Raw genomic sequence first — 12,753 nt, 5'->3', positions numbered from 1 at the left:
CTCATAGGCTTGCTGCACCCAGAGGGGGTTCAGGGTGACTCCACCAGGTGAACACGGACCACTATTAAGGGACAGGACAGCCAGCCCCGGGGTCCCCAGACACAAAGCTGAGCCCGGGAGAGGGGCTTCCTTCCCACAGCACAGCCACCTCAGGAAGAAACGATGGCTTCCTAAAGACCCTACAGTCTTAGATACAATTCAAATCCCTCATCCACTGTGGAATACTATTCAGCCATGAAAAGGAACAGGCTGCCATGTGAGTGAAACTGGAGCACACAGTGGTGAGAAAGATGCCACACAAACAGCCACACAATGTAAAAACAACCACATGACACAAAACGTCAAGGACCAGCCAGCCTACAGTGACAGAAAGCAGGCTGGTGGTGGGCAGGGGCTGGGAAAAAGGGACAGGGAGAGGCTGCCCAATGAGCACAATTTCCTTTTATGGAAATGGATGAAAACTATATAACTAGAAAGGCGACGGTGATGCCACACTGAGACTGTGCTAATGGCACTCTTCCAAATGCTTGATTTGTGTCCTATAAATCTCACCTCAATCAATTTTTCTTTTGGTACCAGGGATCGAACTTGAGTCCTTGAGCTTTCGAGGCAGGCAGCGAAAGCACTGAGCTAAATCCCCGGCCCTCAATCAATTTTTTTTGAGACAAGTAGTTCCAGCTATCCTTGAACTCACTGGAGGTGATCCTCCTGCCTCAGCCTCCCGCGTGCTGGGATTACAGGCATGCACCACCATGCCCGGGCTTCACCTCAATTTTAAATCCAGATTCTTTCCCTTAGCCTCTTGGGCTCTCTGCTGCCTCAGTGCTACCCAGCTGCCCAGCCACAGGTAATGTCAGCTCCAGGCCTGACGGCACAGCCCCCCAGACATCCAGCTGATCCATCAGGGTGTGGGTTTAATTCTGGCTCTGTACACTCCAGATGCCTCAGTTTCCCCAAGTGTTAAATGAAGCGAGTGTGGAAAATTGAACTTCAAAGGTCTAGAGCCACACCATCGGATACTGCAGCTGTTAGCTGGCTGCCACGCTATTTCAACAGACCTAAATTTCAGTATGTGTTAATTTAACTGAACTAAACACCAGCTCCTCAGTGGGATGTTGTGCAGCCAGGAAAGGGGAGGAGAAAGGCAACGTGCTGAGTGAAACCAGCAGCCTCAGAAAGCACAGACTCCATGAGGTCCCCCTGATGCTGAAATTCCCAGGCAGAAAGCAAACTCTGGCCAGGGCAGGAGTGGGCGCTAAAGTTTCGCAGGCTGGGGTTCCAGTCTGGCGGGTAAGCCACTGCTCCTTGAATGTTACTCATCTGCAACTTCAAGTCCTTGCCACCCCTGCCCAGTCAGTGGCACATCCCTGTGGCTCCCTGTCAGTTAATAATTCCTGACACAAACTTTCCCAGTTCAAGGTTCTGCTCTCCTGCCTAGACCCTGAAAAGTTCAGCCTGTTTCTGCTCCAATAATGAGAGACGCAGGGGGCCGGGGATGCAGGGGGCTCAGTGGCACTGCGCCTGCCTCGCAAGCTCAAGGTCCTGAGTTCAATCTCCAGTACCATAATAATAATGAGAGATGCAGGGACAGGGCACACCCCAAGTTCCAAGGAAACAGGAAAGAGTTCTACTTCACCTTGTGCCCTACAGAAAAGCATTCAAAGTGCTGATGGAGAAGTTGTATTTTGTATATATCAACATCAACAGGAAGGCTTACATTCTGGACATGCAATAAAATTCTAACCTTAGAAACAATTATTAAATCCTAATGCTAAAAATAAATACACTAGTATTGGCTAAATGTTTGTGTATGGCCAGGTGGCATAGAAGTAATGCGCAAGAATCTAAAATGCCGCAGGAATTAGCTGAGCACGACCTCTGGGCAGTCCTGGGACTCGCAGCTTGTCACCTGTTAAAAGCCCTGACACCCGCCCCTCCCGGAGGTTTCCTGTCCCCAGGGGTGACACCAGCAGTGTCTCTGCCTTAGACAATCGAGGCTCCAACCGCAGCAGGTGCAGGCGACAGAATTTCCGAGACACTGGTGATGCACGGGGAGGGATGAGGCCATGACGGAGCGCACGCGGCTTTGCCCTCCCTGAGCCCAGACCAGTCTCCGTCCTCCATCTCCACTCTGGGTCCCACAGCACCTAGGCAGTTTCGGAATGTGGGCAGCTTTGTTTTCCCCGTTACTGGGGATTGAACCCACGGCCTTTGCCCTACGCTACATTCCCTGCCCTTTTTTATTTTTTATATTTAGATAGGGTCTCACTAAGTTGCTAAGTTGCCCAGGCTGGGCTTGAACTGTGATCCTCCTGCTTTGCCATACAATGCCACACCCGGCTTGGTAGACAGCTTCTTCATGTTGCTGCTGCTGCTGTTGTTGTTGTTGTTTGAGACAGGGTATGTAGCTCAGGCTGGCCTCGAATTCACAGCGATCCTCCTGCCTCAGCCCCCTGAGTGCTGGGATGACCCGGCTCTTGTAGGCAGCTCCTAAGCCAGCCTTGGATGGCTCCTCCCCGAGTAACACCCTCCTGACTGGTAGAACCCGGTGCTCCATGCACAGAGCCTCCATAACTAGCTTACAAGAGAGCCACTCTGCCTTTGTCAAGTAAGCCCCACATGCAGGGCTCACATCTTTCCAAGAGGAGAGCTTCCTCCCCCAGGTGGGCTCTCACTGGTCCAGCTGGAGTCACATGTCCATCCCTAATCCAATCACTGAGGCGCAAGACAGGGGCTGCTCTGATTGGTCAGGTGCCAGTTATGATCCCTCCCCTGGGGAGAGGGAAATCAGCCGCTCCCAAGCCTCAGGGCTTCAGAGCAGGGCCGCTGCTGTGTGGCTGGCTCAGCTCCCTCTCCCACCGCTGCCCGTCACACTCCAGCTTTCCCCAAATCAGGGAGACAAGGCGGTGCTTTCTGAGCCCCCTCTTTACCTTTGGAGGGCCCATCTCAAAAGGCAAGGGGGTTTGCAAGCCCAAGGTCCTGAGTTCAATCCCCGGTACCAAAAAGAAAAGGCAAGGGGGAAGTCACAGATCACCGTGCTGCACCTGTGCACGGGACCCGGGGCGCAATCACAGCAAGAAGGTGGCTCTGTGCAGACCTGGGGAAGGAGTGCCTGGGGAGCAGGAGAGGAAACTGAGGTGGGGCGTGCAGCGTTCCCGGCAGGGCAGGCTACTAGGGGCAGGGGATTTCCTGGTCTCCTGTGATGTCTCTAAAGCCACTCTTCTGTCTTTGACAGCGATAGTGTCCTGCATTAACCAGCGGCTCTCATTTGCCTCCTGGCTCCCAGAAAATCAGCACAGCCCAGGCCTTGGGAGGAGTGGAGAGTCAGCTGCATGCGAGCTCCACTGGGGCAGCAGGGACTGTCTACAAAAACCCAGCAGCTCCAGCCCATTCTCCGAATGCAGTGCTACTGATTCTGTGGCTTCTGCCACCATTTCCGACTGTGACAGGGACACTCGCTGTTCCTGTCCACTGTCTCCTCCTCCCATAGTGAACAAAGATCACAGCTGGCTTTCCTGGGCTCTCTTGCAGCTAGATCTGGCCATGTGACTGAGTTCTTGCCAACGAGCACAACAGGAAGTATCCTGGGATGCTTCTAGGACTCGGCCTTAAAAGACAGTGGATTTACATCCTTTACCAGCTCTTTATCTGCGCCCCCACCCTGATTTCTGGAATGGAGATGAAATGGCTGTACCTGCAGCACCATCTTGGACATGAGGACAAAGACCACAACCTTGAAACAGTAGAAAGGACTGGGGATCCCTGAGCATTTGCCAACAGAACAGTCCTGGGCCACACAGCTCCAGAATCTTGTTGAAAAGAGAAGGGGGAAAATTACTTTTAGGCCATCACGATTTTAAGTCTCTTGATTCCCTCATGAACCCGGTCTCAGCAGAGAGCCCCAGCACATTACATGTAGGCTCCCTGTGCCTCAGAACAGCATCTCCTCCTGGAAAACCAGCTCAGAGCCCCCCCGCCCCTGCCAGAACAAGCAAGCCCCAGGAGCAAGGTCAGATGGTCCCCACCACCACCCACAGGGACCCTGAAGCCCTCAGGGGACAGCCTGGCTTTCTCCTTAGACATCAGTGCACACAAGCAGACCAGCACTGGTGGTGGCAAAGAGCCCAAAGCCGCCACTGCCACCAGATGCCACCAAGGTGGGCTCTCACACCAGACCCCAGCAGCCCTCTTGTGCCATGAGGCGCGGGTTCCCAGAAGAGGACTCCTGTGCCAAGGAGCAGGCAGGCTGAATAGATACTGGCAGGAGATGGCCCAAATACCACTGCTGTCCACCAAAGCACCCCAAGTCCCTGTGCGATCCCGGAGTGAGCTCCTGCATGACATAGCAGCCCCAGGGCAGCACTGCCCCAGGGCAGCCCAAGGAGCAGGGTGAGGGCGGGCACCCAGAGCACCTGAGCCCCACCCCACCTGGTGGTTCCGGTCATCACTGCTTCTTTCTCCTGGCAGAAGGACCCAGATTCTCCTTGGGAAGTACCACCGGCGCCATTTCTGGTCCCCATGATGAGTTCCCAGCTTCTGAAGCACTGACCAGATGTAAATTCCAGCCCCGCCACAGCCCCTGCTCCAACCTTGGCATACAACCCTATGGGTCCAGTACAAGTCCATCACGGGGCTCTTGGGGACAGCTGGGAGAGAGACATCTGACTCTAGAGGAGATGCTAGGCTCACAGTGGCTGGCTTTGCCAAGGCAGAGGAGAGCCTGTCTGAGAACAGCCTTGACACCGTAGAGATGTGAGAGGTCACAGTGGAGGGTAGAGGCTCTGATTAGGAGAGCATTAAACCCCTGGATCCAGCCATACCTGATGCCATCCCCCCATGAACTTCCCAGCTCCAGGGATCAGTATATCCCCATCTCTGTCCTTGCAAATAAAAGACTCCAGACTCCAACAGTGACATACTTTAGCACTTGGCACACCATCTCCATGAGCACACCCAAAATCTCAGCACAGGAAATTTAAAATATCATAGACTTGGGTGTCGCAGATAAACACAAAGAAGGCTGCATTCATCTTTAAAATGACTGGGTTGGAAAAAGGAACAAGGTCATAAAAGAGATCTGCCAATCAGAGTCACTCTGAGTAGAAAACAACCGAGCAGTGTGATCCTTCGGCACCGGCTCCCTCCAGCAACAGCCCTGCCGGGGTCTTCTGAGCTTACCGCCATCCTGCAGAGTAAAAATAGCTCTGCACACACATGTGCTACTATTTTTAAAAATGTTACATAAATGCTACTGTAATTACCAAGCCCACACGTTCAAAAGCATCTCTGAAATGATGGTGACTTTGGATCAATATGTTTTCCTTCTTTAACTAAAAGACACCAAATTCACAATTCTCCCCATTAGGAGGAACTGGACAATTTTGTTGACATTAGAAAGGCTGCCTTGTTCCTGAGCACAGTGAGTGCGCTGTAAACACATTCGCAGAGCACGCCCTGCTTGACCATGCAAAGCAGACTTTGTGTTTGAAAGGGCCGGGGAGTTGCTGGGGTACAGCTCAATGGAAAAGCACTTACCTAGCCCTGCGTTCAGTCCTCAGCCACACCAAAGAAAAGACAGAAAAAGCCAAAGAGTGGGTAGTTCACTTGCACTCTGCAGGTCACAGACATAATCTCTGCCACCACTGGACTCTAACATTGTTGTGTCAAGGAGCCACGGACAATATATGAACAGACAGCCATGGCTATGTTTCAATAAAACTTTATTTATAAAAATAAGGAGACGGCCAAACGTGGTCCAGGTGCCACAGTTTGCCACTGCCTGGTTTAAAGGGTGCGGAAAATACAAGCCGAGGGCCAGGAGCCAAGGCCAGGCTAGGGTCGGGTGGCAGGCACACATCCCTAACGCGTCACGGAAGCTGGCACCGGAAGCTGACAGGTCACAGTTCGCAGCCTAACTCTGCACTGGGCCAGCTGTGTTGTCCCTGGGGGAGTGGCACAGTGGCACCTCTGTCCCTGAACTGCGGCGAGGACACTGTTCTAACCCCCGCCACTGACTGAGCACCCGGCGCGGGCCAGCCTGTGTGCACCAAGCGCTCTGCATCTGCCGCGCCGAGCCCTCCTTCTGTGTCCTACTCACCGATCCCCGAATATCTGCCCTCACAGAGGCCAAAACCCAGGCTCACGGCCCCAGCCCGCAGCTCCGGGCAGGTCTCGGGAACCCTCAAAGCCTGGCTCGCAGATGAGGGCCTTGCATGAATCCCAGCACTTCACAAATCCCAATCCAGCCTCGATTCTCAGGATGGCAGCAACACACAGCGGCCCTCAGTGAACACCTACGGGGGACTCTGCTCCGTCCAAAAACCTGGGCTTCAGCTTTCAAAGTCGGATCCCAATGGACCACTTCCCGCCCCTCCACGGCCACCACCTGGTCCCAAGCCTGTCACTTGCCTGGGCTACCACAGTGGCTCCTCAGGGCTCCCTGCTTCTGTCCCTGTGAGTCAAGCTGCACCCTCCTGTCTCACTCAGTGAAGCCAAAGTCCTCTGGGTCCCTGTCACCTCCACGGCCTCCTTTTCCCCTGCTGTCCCCTCTCCTCAGCCCAGCCCAGCCGGCATCCGTTCTGTCCTTTGTCCCTGCCCATCCCATTGCAACCTCAGGGCCTTTGCACTTGCTGTCCTTTGCCTGGACTACTCTTCCCAGGATGGACACCTGGACCCTCCCTTGAACACCCACGCACACAATAAAAATGTCGTGCAATTCATGAGGAACAAGCTGGGCAGGAGAATGTGCCAAGGAAGGCCGGGAGGAGCTTGAGTCACTGTCCAAGTGAGGAAACTGAGGCAGCAAAGTCAAAGAGCTGAGCCAACGCTGCTCAGAGCCCCCAATTTGTTGAGAGCCCCCAAACCTGAACTGTGATCCTGACAGCACCCAGTGTCCGACAAGAGAAGCCCACAGCCCCAAGCTGGCCAGGAAAGAAAAACACCTTGGGCCAAATAACACTGTCTGTGGGCACCACACCTCCTCCCTGCAGCACTGCCCCGTGGGGCTGAGACCACGGACTCTGGACCCTGGCCAGGCTGCCCTCCCAGCGTCCCAGCCTCATGCCCTCAGCTTCCGTGCCCCTGGGTCCCGTGTCCCCAGGCAGAGGGGGCAGAGGGGGACACGGAAGAGCCAGGGTGCACAGCGCGGAGACCCCAGGTCATGGGCACGGCTGCCAGGCATGGCCAACGCTGCTGCCCTACACACACACACACACACACACACACACACACGGAGCTTCGCCAGGTGGGGCCAAGGCAGAGCCAGCCCTGCAGGGCTCTCGGGGGGGGGGGGCCTCAGCTGTAAGCTCAGAGCCAGGCGGGGCTGGAGCCTGCTGTCCCCTCGTTGCCCTTCCTGGGCACAGATCCTGGGGCTCAGGAGCGAGGCCTCGAGAACCAGGGACCCCCAGGGCTTCACTGGGGTTAACACTGCAAGCCAGGCAGGTGCTCCACCACCCTAGTCATAAAATACACAGAATCCAATTGGGCACGATTGATTTTTTTATGTAACTATTTTGGGGCCTGAGTGCGAGAAGCAGGTATTGATCAGTCCCGGAGCCTGGGCTCCGAGGAAGGACTCAGCGCAAGGTGCCCCAGCTGCTGCAGAACTGGGCAGTCTGGCAGGGGAGACAATGGCAGGGTTCGAGATTAGGGGACAGAAGTGACAGCTGCCCAGCTCTGTGGCACCTGCTGGAAAGCATGTGTGTTATTTGCGTCACTGTCCTCTCCATCCAGAGAATGCAGCTCCCTGGGGCAGGGCTGGCTCCTTTATTCCTGATCATGACTAAAGCACTTGGTGCTTGTTAATATGATTGTTGAATGGGGGCCAGGGATTTAGCTCAGTGGTTTCACCACCTGCTGCGCAAGTGCAAGGACCCGAGTTTGATCCCCGGTACCAAAAACAAACAAACAACAAAATATGATTGTTGAATGAATGACTGAGTGAATGGGTGAATGGGCGAGTGAGTGGGTGGGTGAATGGGTGAGTGAATGAATAAGCGAGTGAGGGAATGAATGAATGCGTGAGTGAGGGAATAAGTGCGTGAGGGAATGAATGTAGAGGCCAGCAGCTCTTGAGTACTTGCTTCTGCCAGATGCTGGCACAGAACCTGTCGAGGGTTCCCATTCCTCCTGCCTGGGGGCTCTTTCCGGTTGCTTGGCCTCAGGTGAGCAAAGAGCCAGCTCCTCCGAGAAGCCCTCCTGCATCTGCTGCCGGTCGCCCTCATCACATTGTCCTACATCCACTGGGAGGAGCCAGCGAGGCTGGGGTTCCTGCGGGTGCATGTGTGGCTTCTCACACGTCCCCAACTTGCCCTCACATGTGGGCCTCAAGGTCTCGGGCACCCAAGGCTGAGGCCGGGGAGCTGAGTCAAAGCTCCAGGCCTGGCGGGCACCAGCAGGGCAGAAGGAGGGAGACCCCGCCCTGCCACCTTGGACTCTGCCACCAGGGCCTGGGCTCCCTGGCCTCAGTGTCCCCGTCTGGGCAATCCTGCTCTTGGCCTCAGGGCTGCCAGGGCCCAGCGGACTTGGGAGTGCAGAGGGACAGGTGCCCCGGCTGGCCTGCCCTCCCTGCCCTCTTCCACCCTGGGCTCCTCCGGGTGCAGCCCTGCCCGTGTGCATGAGGCTGGTGTCGAAAAAACCTCCCTGGCAGGAGAGGTCTCAGGGCCCGCTTCACAGCTGGGAAAACTGAGTGCAGAGTGGTCAAGGGGCTGGGCCAATTTCTTAACAGAAGGGGAACCTGGATTGTAACATTGACAGTCTCCAGGTGCTTAGTGCCAGCAACTGGCAAGGGACCCCAAAGCCCTCCAGGCCAAGCAGCCCAGGGTCAGGAGGAGGAGGATTCCCAACACAGGCTTCCCACTCTGGGTACAACTCTCCCCTCCACTTCAGATGAATCCCTTCAACTTTTGAATCCAAATAAGTCACAAAATCAAATAAATCGCTACCAAAATTCAGTGGCCCGCAGCCAGGCGTGGTGGCGCAGACCTGTGATCCCAGCACTGAGGGAGGGAGGCAGAGGCAGGGGGGTCCCAAGTTCGAGCCCAGCCTGGGCAACTCAGCAACTTAACAAGACCCTGTCTCAAAACTCTAAAAAAACTGGGGGGCCGGGGATTTAGCTCAGCGGTTTCGCCGCCTGCCTTGCAAGCGCAAGGACCCAAGTTTGATCCCTGGTATCAAAAAAAAAAGACTGGAGGTGTAGCTCAGCGTGAAGGCCCTGCGTTCAGTCCTCAGTACCACAAAAAATAAAATTTAAAAACTAAGAGCCAGAGCTTGAGGTGAGAGCAAAACAGAAACAGGAACAAGTCTGCCCCAACTCCGGGCCCCATAACAGAACCAGCGTCAGCCCGAGTGGTGCCAGGCCAGGGACGCGGCCTCGCCTGCCAAGCGCAGGCTGAGCGCCCCCAGCACACCCCAGACCAGGGCGGGCGCCTCCATCGCACAGGCGCCGGGTGCGGGCCGTCAGCACCAGCTTTACGGCAATCCCCCCCCCGTTTCTGGGGACACCTGCTGCTGTCTGCCTCACAGGTCGCCATCCTCCCGACCTTGGTCCCGGGCGAGTCGCAGCCCTGAGGGCTGCACACGAGGACCCTTTTCCAGCAAGGTCCCGGGCCGGGGCCCGGGGCTGGAAGGTCCTGCACCAGGAGGTGGGCACACAGCCCCGCCCGCCACCCGGCCAGGGCATCGCCCGCAGGACGCCCGTCTCCCCCTTCCCGCTCGCGCCTGCGAGGGGCTTCTCTCCGGGAAGCCGCCGCTCGGAGGAAACATCGGCCACATCCCTGTCACGGAGCACCTGGCCTCGGAGGCTCCATCGCCCACGTGACGGAGGCGACTCCTTTGCTTAAAGGGAAACAGCCCGCTCCATCCCATTCCAAGTCGCCCGGGAGGGAAAAAGGAGCCACCCAGCCGCACCAAGCTGGGGGCCGCGTCCGGAGCCCAGCGGCCCGACTTCCAGCCCGAGAGGGGGTTCTTTGTGTCTCTCGGAGCGCGGGCGCCTCCCCAGAGCCCAAGCATCCGGCGGGAGGCGGGGGCAGGGAGTGATTTACTCTGGGAACCTCCGCTGGGCCACCCTTAAATCACGGGAGGCGACAGCATTTGCATAGCAGCGGCCACCACCCGGGCCACCTCTCCAGAAGCAGCCACACACACAGGCCGTTCCCCTCCCGGGCCCCTGCTGCGACGAGAGAGAAGTACACCATTCGCGGTGCCAAGATGCCAGGCAGGGCTCGGGCGCCTCTGCTCCGAAACAGCCCCACACCTGTCAGCTGGCCGTGCTGCAGCCTCAGGGCGCGCGCCCCCCGCCGGTCCCAGACCCGGGACGAGAGTGCAGGTCCCTTCTCCCCTGCAGGGGCGCAGCCGCAGGGCTCATCGCAAAGCCCCACAGGCACAAGAGTGGCTTGGAAAACGGGCGGGTTCCTAAGCTGCGGGATGCGAGCCGGCGCTCAGCAAGTCCACTTCCCAGTGTCTGCGATGGCAAGGCTGGAAGGAGTCCACCAAGCGCGCTGCCCGCGCAGGGCAGGAGCAAAGGCGGGCGCTTCCTCGCCCCTGAGGTCGCAGCCGCCTGCCCAGAGCCCCGGCCTGCGCGGTGGCCAGGAGGAGGGCGCACCCACAGTGATCCGCAAACCCAGTGCCGTGCCGAGGGTGCTGCGCTCAAAGCCTGCGCGATTTTCCACCAGGTGCAAGCAGCCAAGCGCCTTTCGGCGATTTCAGGCTTGCTTTGGAGCGAGGGCTACATACAGTTACCAAACTGGGAGTCTCTGTTCCGCGGCCGGGGACAGAAAGGGTCATCAGCCGAGTCTGGCGCAAAGCATTAGGCAGGCAGCTTCTCCGAGGGAACCCCACTGCCTGCTCCGCACCTCCAGACAAACGCTGACCCCCGGGGAGAAACAAAACTGCAGCGACAAAACTGCAATTTTCAAGTCGTAGGGACTGCGCTTTTGGAAACAGGTCCCAGGGCTTCCGCCCAGAGAAAGCAGCCCCAGCCCTAGCAGCCTGGCGCCGGGGCGCAGCGGGCGAAGCCAAGAAAAGCAAAACAGCTGTCAGCCTGCTCCTTCCCCGGGGCTGGAGGGGACCGGCCCGAGCCAGGCCGGGGGGCACCTGGCCCGCACGGGGGCCCTGGGGGCGTCTGGGAGGAAGAAGCTGTCCACCACTTTCCCAGCAGCTCGGCCCGAGGCCCGCTGACACGCAGATGCGCCGCTGGCTGCAACCTCAGGCCCGCAGACTGCAAAGTAAAGTTTATGTTTCTCGACCGCACCCTGCGCGTCCGGGTGGTCTGTCCGTGAGGACGCGGGGAGAGGTTTTCCGAAGCAAAAACGACCTCCCCCGAGCCCTGGCCCCGCTTTGGGAAGGTCTGGAGCGCCAAGCTCCCCTGCACGAGCGATGCTCGCGACTGCCTGGGTTCCTCGCGCTCGCCCTGCTCGGGCTGGGGAGGCGGCGAGCTTCCGCGGGACCCGCACGACGCCGACCCGAGACCCCCGCTCCGGCGGCCGAGGCAGAAAACACCTGCTCCGCCGACCCTGCGTGCTCGGGGCCGGGGACGGCGGCGCGCGGCCGGCGGGGAGCCCTCTCCTCAGCCCCGGGGTCCCGCGCTGCCCCGTCCCGCCCGCCTCAGGGTCCCGGCGCCGGGGCGGCCGCCTTACCCAGAGGCCACTTGGGGGCCCTTGGAGCGCGCCCGCAGAGGGGCGCTGGAGGAGCCAACTCCAGCCCCGCGGGTGTCCTGAGGCCGCAGGCCCGGCCGCCTGGGACCACGACCTGCGGCGGGGCTGCCCAGCAGGGCGGGGAGCGGACGAGGCCCCCGGGCGCCCCCGCCGCCGTGTGTGCTGCCCCCGCGCGCCCGGAAGGATCCGCGGGAAGCGGGGGCCGGCAGAGGGGTCGGGCTCTCGCGCTGGGCAGAGGGACCCGCGCCGGGGTCCCCGGCTCCCCAGGGTCGCCCCAGATCCGCCCAGGCCCCCGAGACGGGACGGAAGCCGCCCAGACTCGGGGAGGAGGCGGCCGCCCCGCCGGGAGCCAACTTTGCTCGGCGGGGTCGGGTCGGGTCGGGTCGGGTCGGGTCGGGTCCCGGGCGCGTTACCTGAGCAGCGCAGCGCAGCGAGAGCCAGCAGCAGCCGGATCGGCGGAGCGGGGCCGGGGGCCCGCATGGTCCTCGAGAGCCCGGCGGCTACGGCCAGGCGCCGGGCATGGCTCGCTCCCCACGGCTCCAGACGCAGCGCCGGGGCCGGCGGCGCCTCCTCGGCGGCGCCTGTGCGCGCTCCGGCTCGGCGTGCGCGGCCGGGAGTGGGGCGGCCGGGCCTGCTCAGCCCCGCACGCCCTCGCCCGCCGCCCCGCGCTCCGTCCGCCCCGCGCCGCCCCCGCGCCCGCCGCCAAGGCCCCCGCGCCCCGGCGCCCGGCCCATCGCGGTCCCCGGCGCGCGCCGGTGCGGCCGCCCCTCAAGCGGAGCGCGGCGAGACTGAGCGCGGGGCGGGGCGCGCGGGGCGGGCGGAGCGCGGGGCGGGGGCGGGAGGAGCAGTTCCCAGGCCTGGGAGCGGGGGGCGGGACGGGAACGGGGAGGACGGGGCGCGCGAGGGGCGGGCGCCCCAAGGTCGAGGTGACGGCCCGGGATCGGGGTCCCGGCGCGGGCGGTGGCGTCTGGAGGAGGCCCCGACCGCGGTCTCGTGACACAGTTGGCTCCGCTCCGGGTCCCGCGGCGAGGGGAGGGGGCGCCCCCGGAACCCAGGCTCCGAGCAGAGAAACCCGAGCCCCAGAGCCGGGCTGGGCGCGGCC

At 59.9% G+C, this 12,753-nt stretch overlaps 1 protein-coding gene across 1 annotated transcript in view; it reads right to left on the bottom strand.

Annotated features, from left to right (window-relative positions):
- Positions 1-12,230, bottom strand: part of Tmem132b (transmembrane protein 132B) — a 310,198-nt gene extending 297,968 nt beyond the window's left edge. Inside the window, exon 1 of the mRNA XM_004843978.4 lies at positions 12,065-12,230. Within this exon, the coding sequence (XP_004844035.2) occupies positions 12,065-12,131 (67 nt within the window). The 5' untranslated portion in view covers positions 12,132-12,230. The remainder of the gene's footprint in view (positions 1-12,064) is intronic.
- Positions 12,231-12,753: the final 523 nt, after the last annotated feature.

Source organism: Heterocephalus glaber, unplaced genomic scaffold (genome assembly GCF_053883595.1).
Source record: "Heterocephalus glaber isolate CG9 unplaced genomic scaffold, H.glaber_assembly_v1.0 deba00001687, whole genome shotgun sequence".
In the NCBI taxonomy this organism is placed as follows: Eukaryota; Metazoa; Chordata; class Mammalia; order Rodentia; family Bathyergidae; genus Heterocephalus; species Heterocephalus glaber.
Note: the sequence above shows the minus strand (reverse complement) of the source record. Positions and strands in the feature narration are given on the sequence as shown.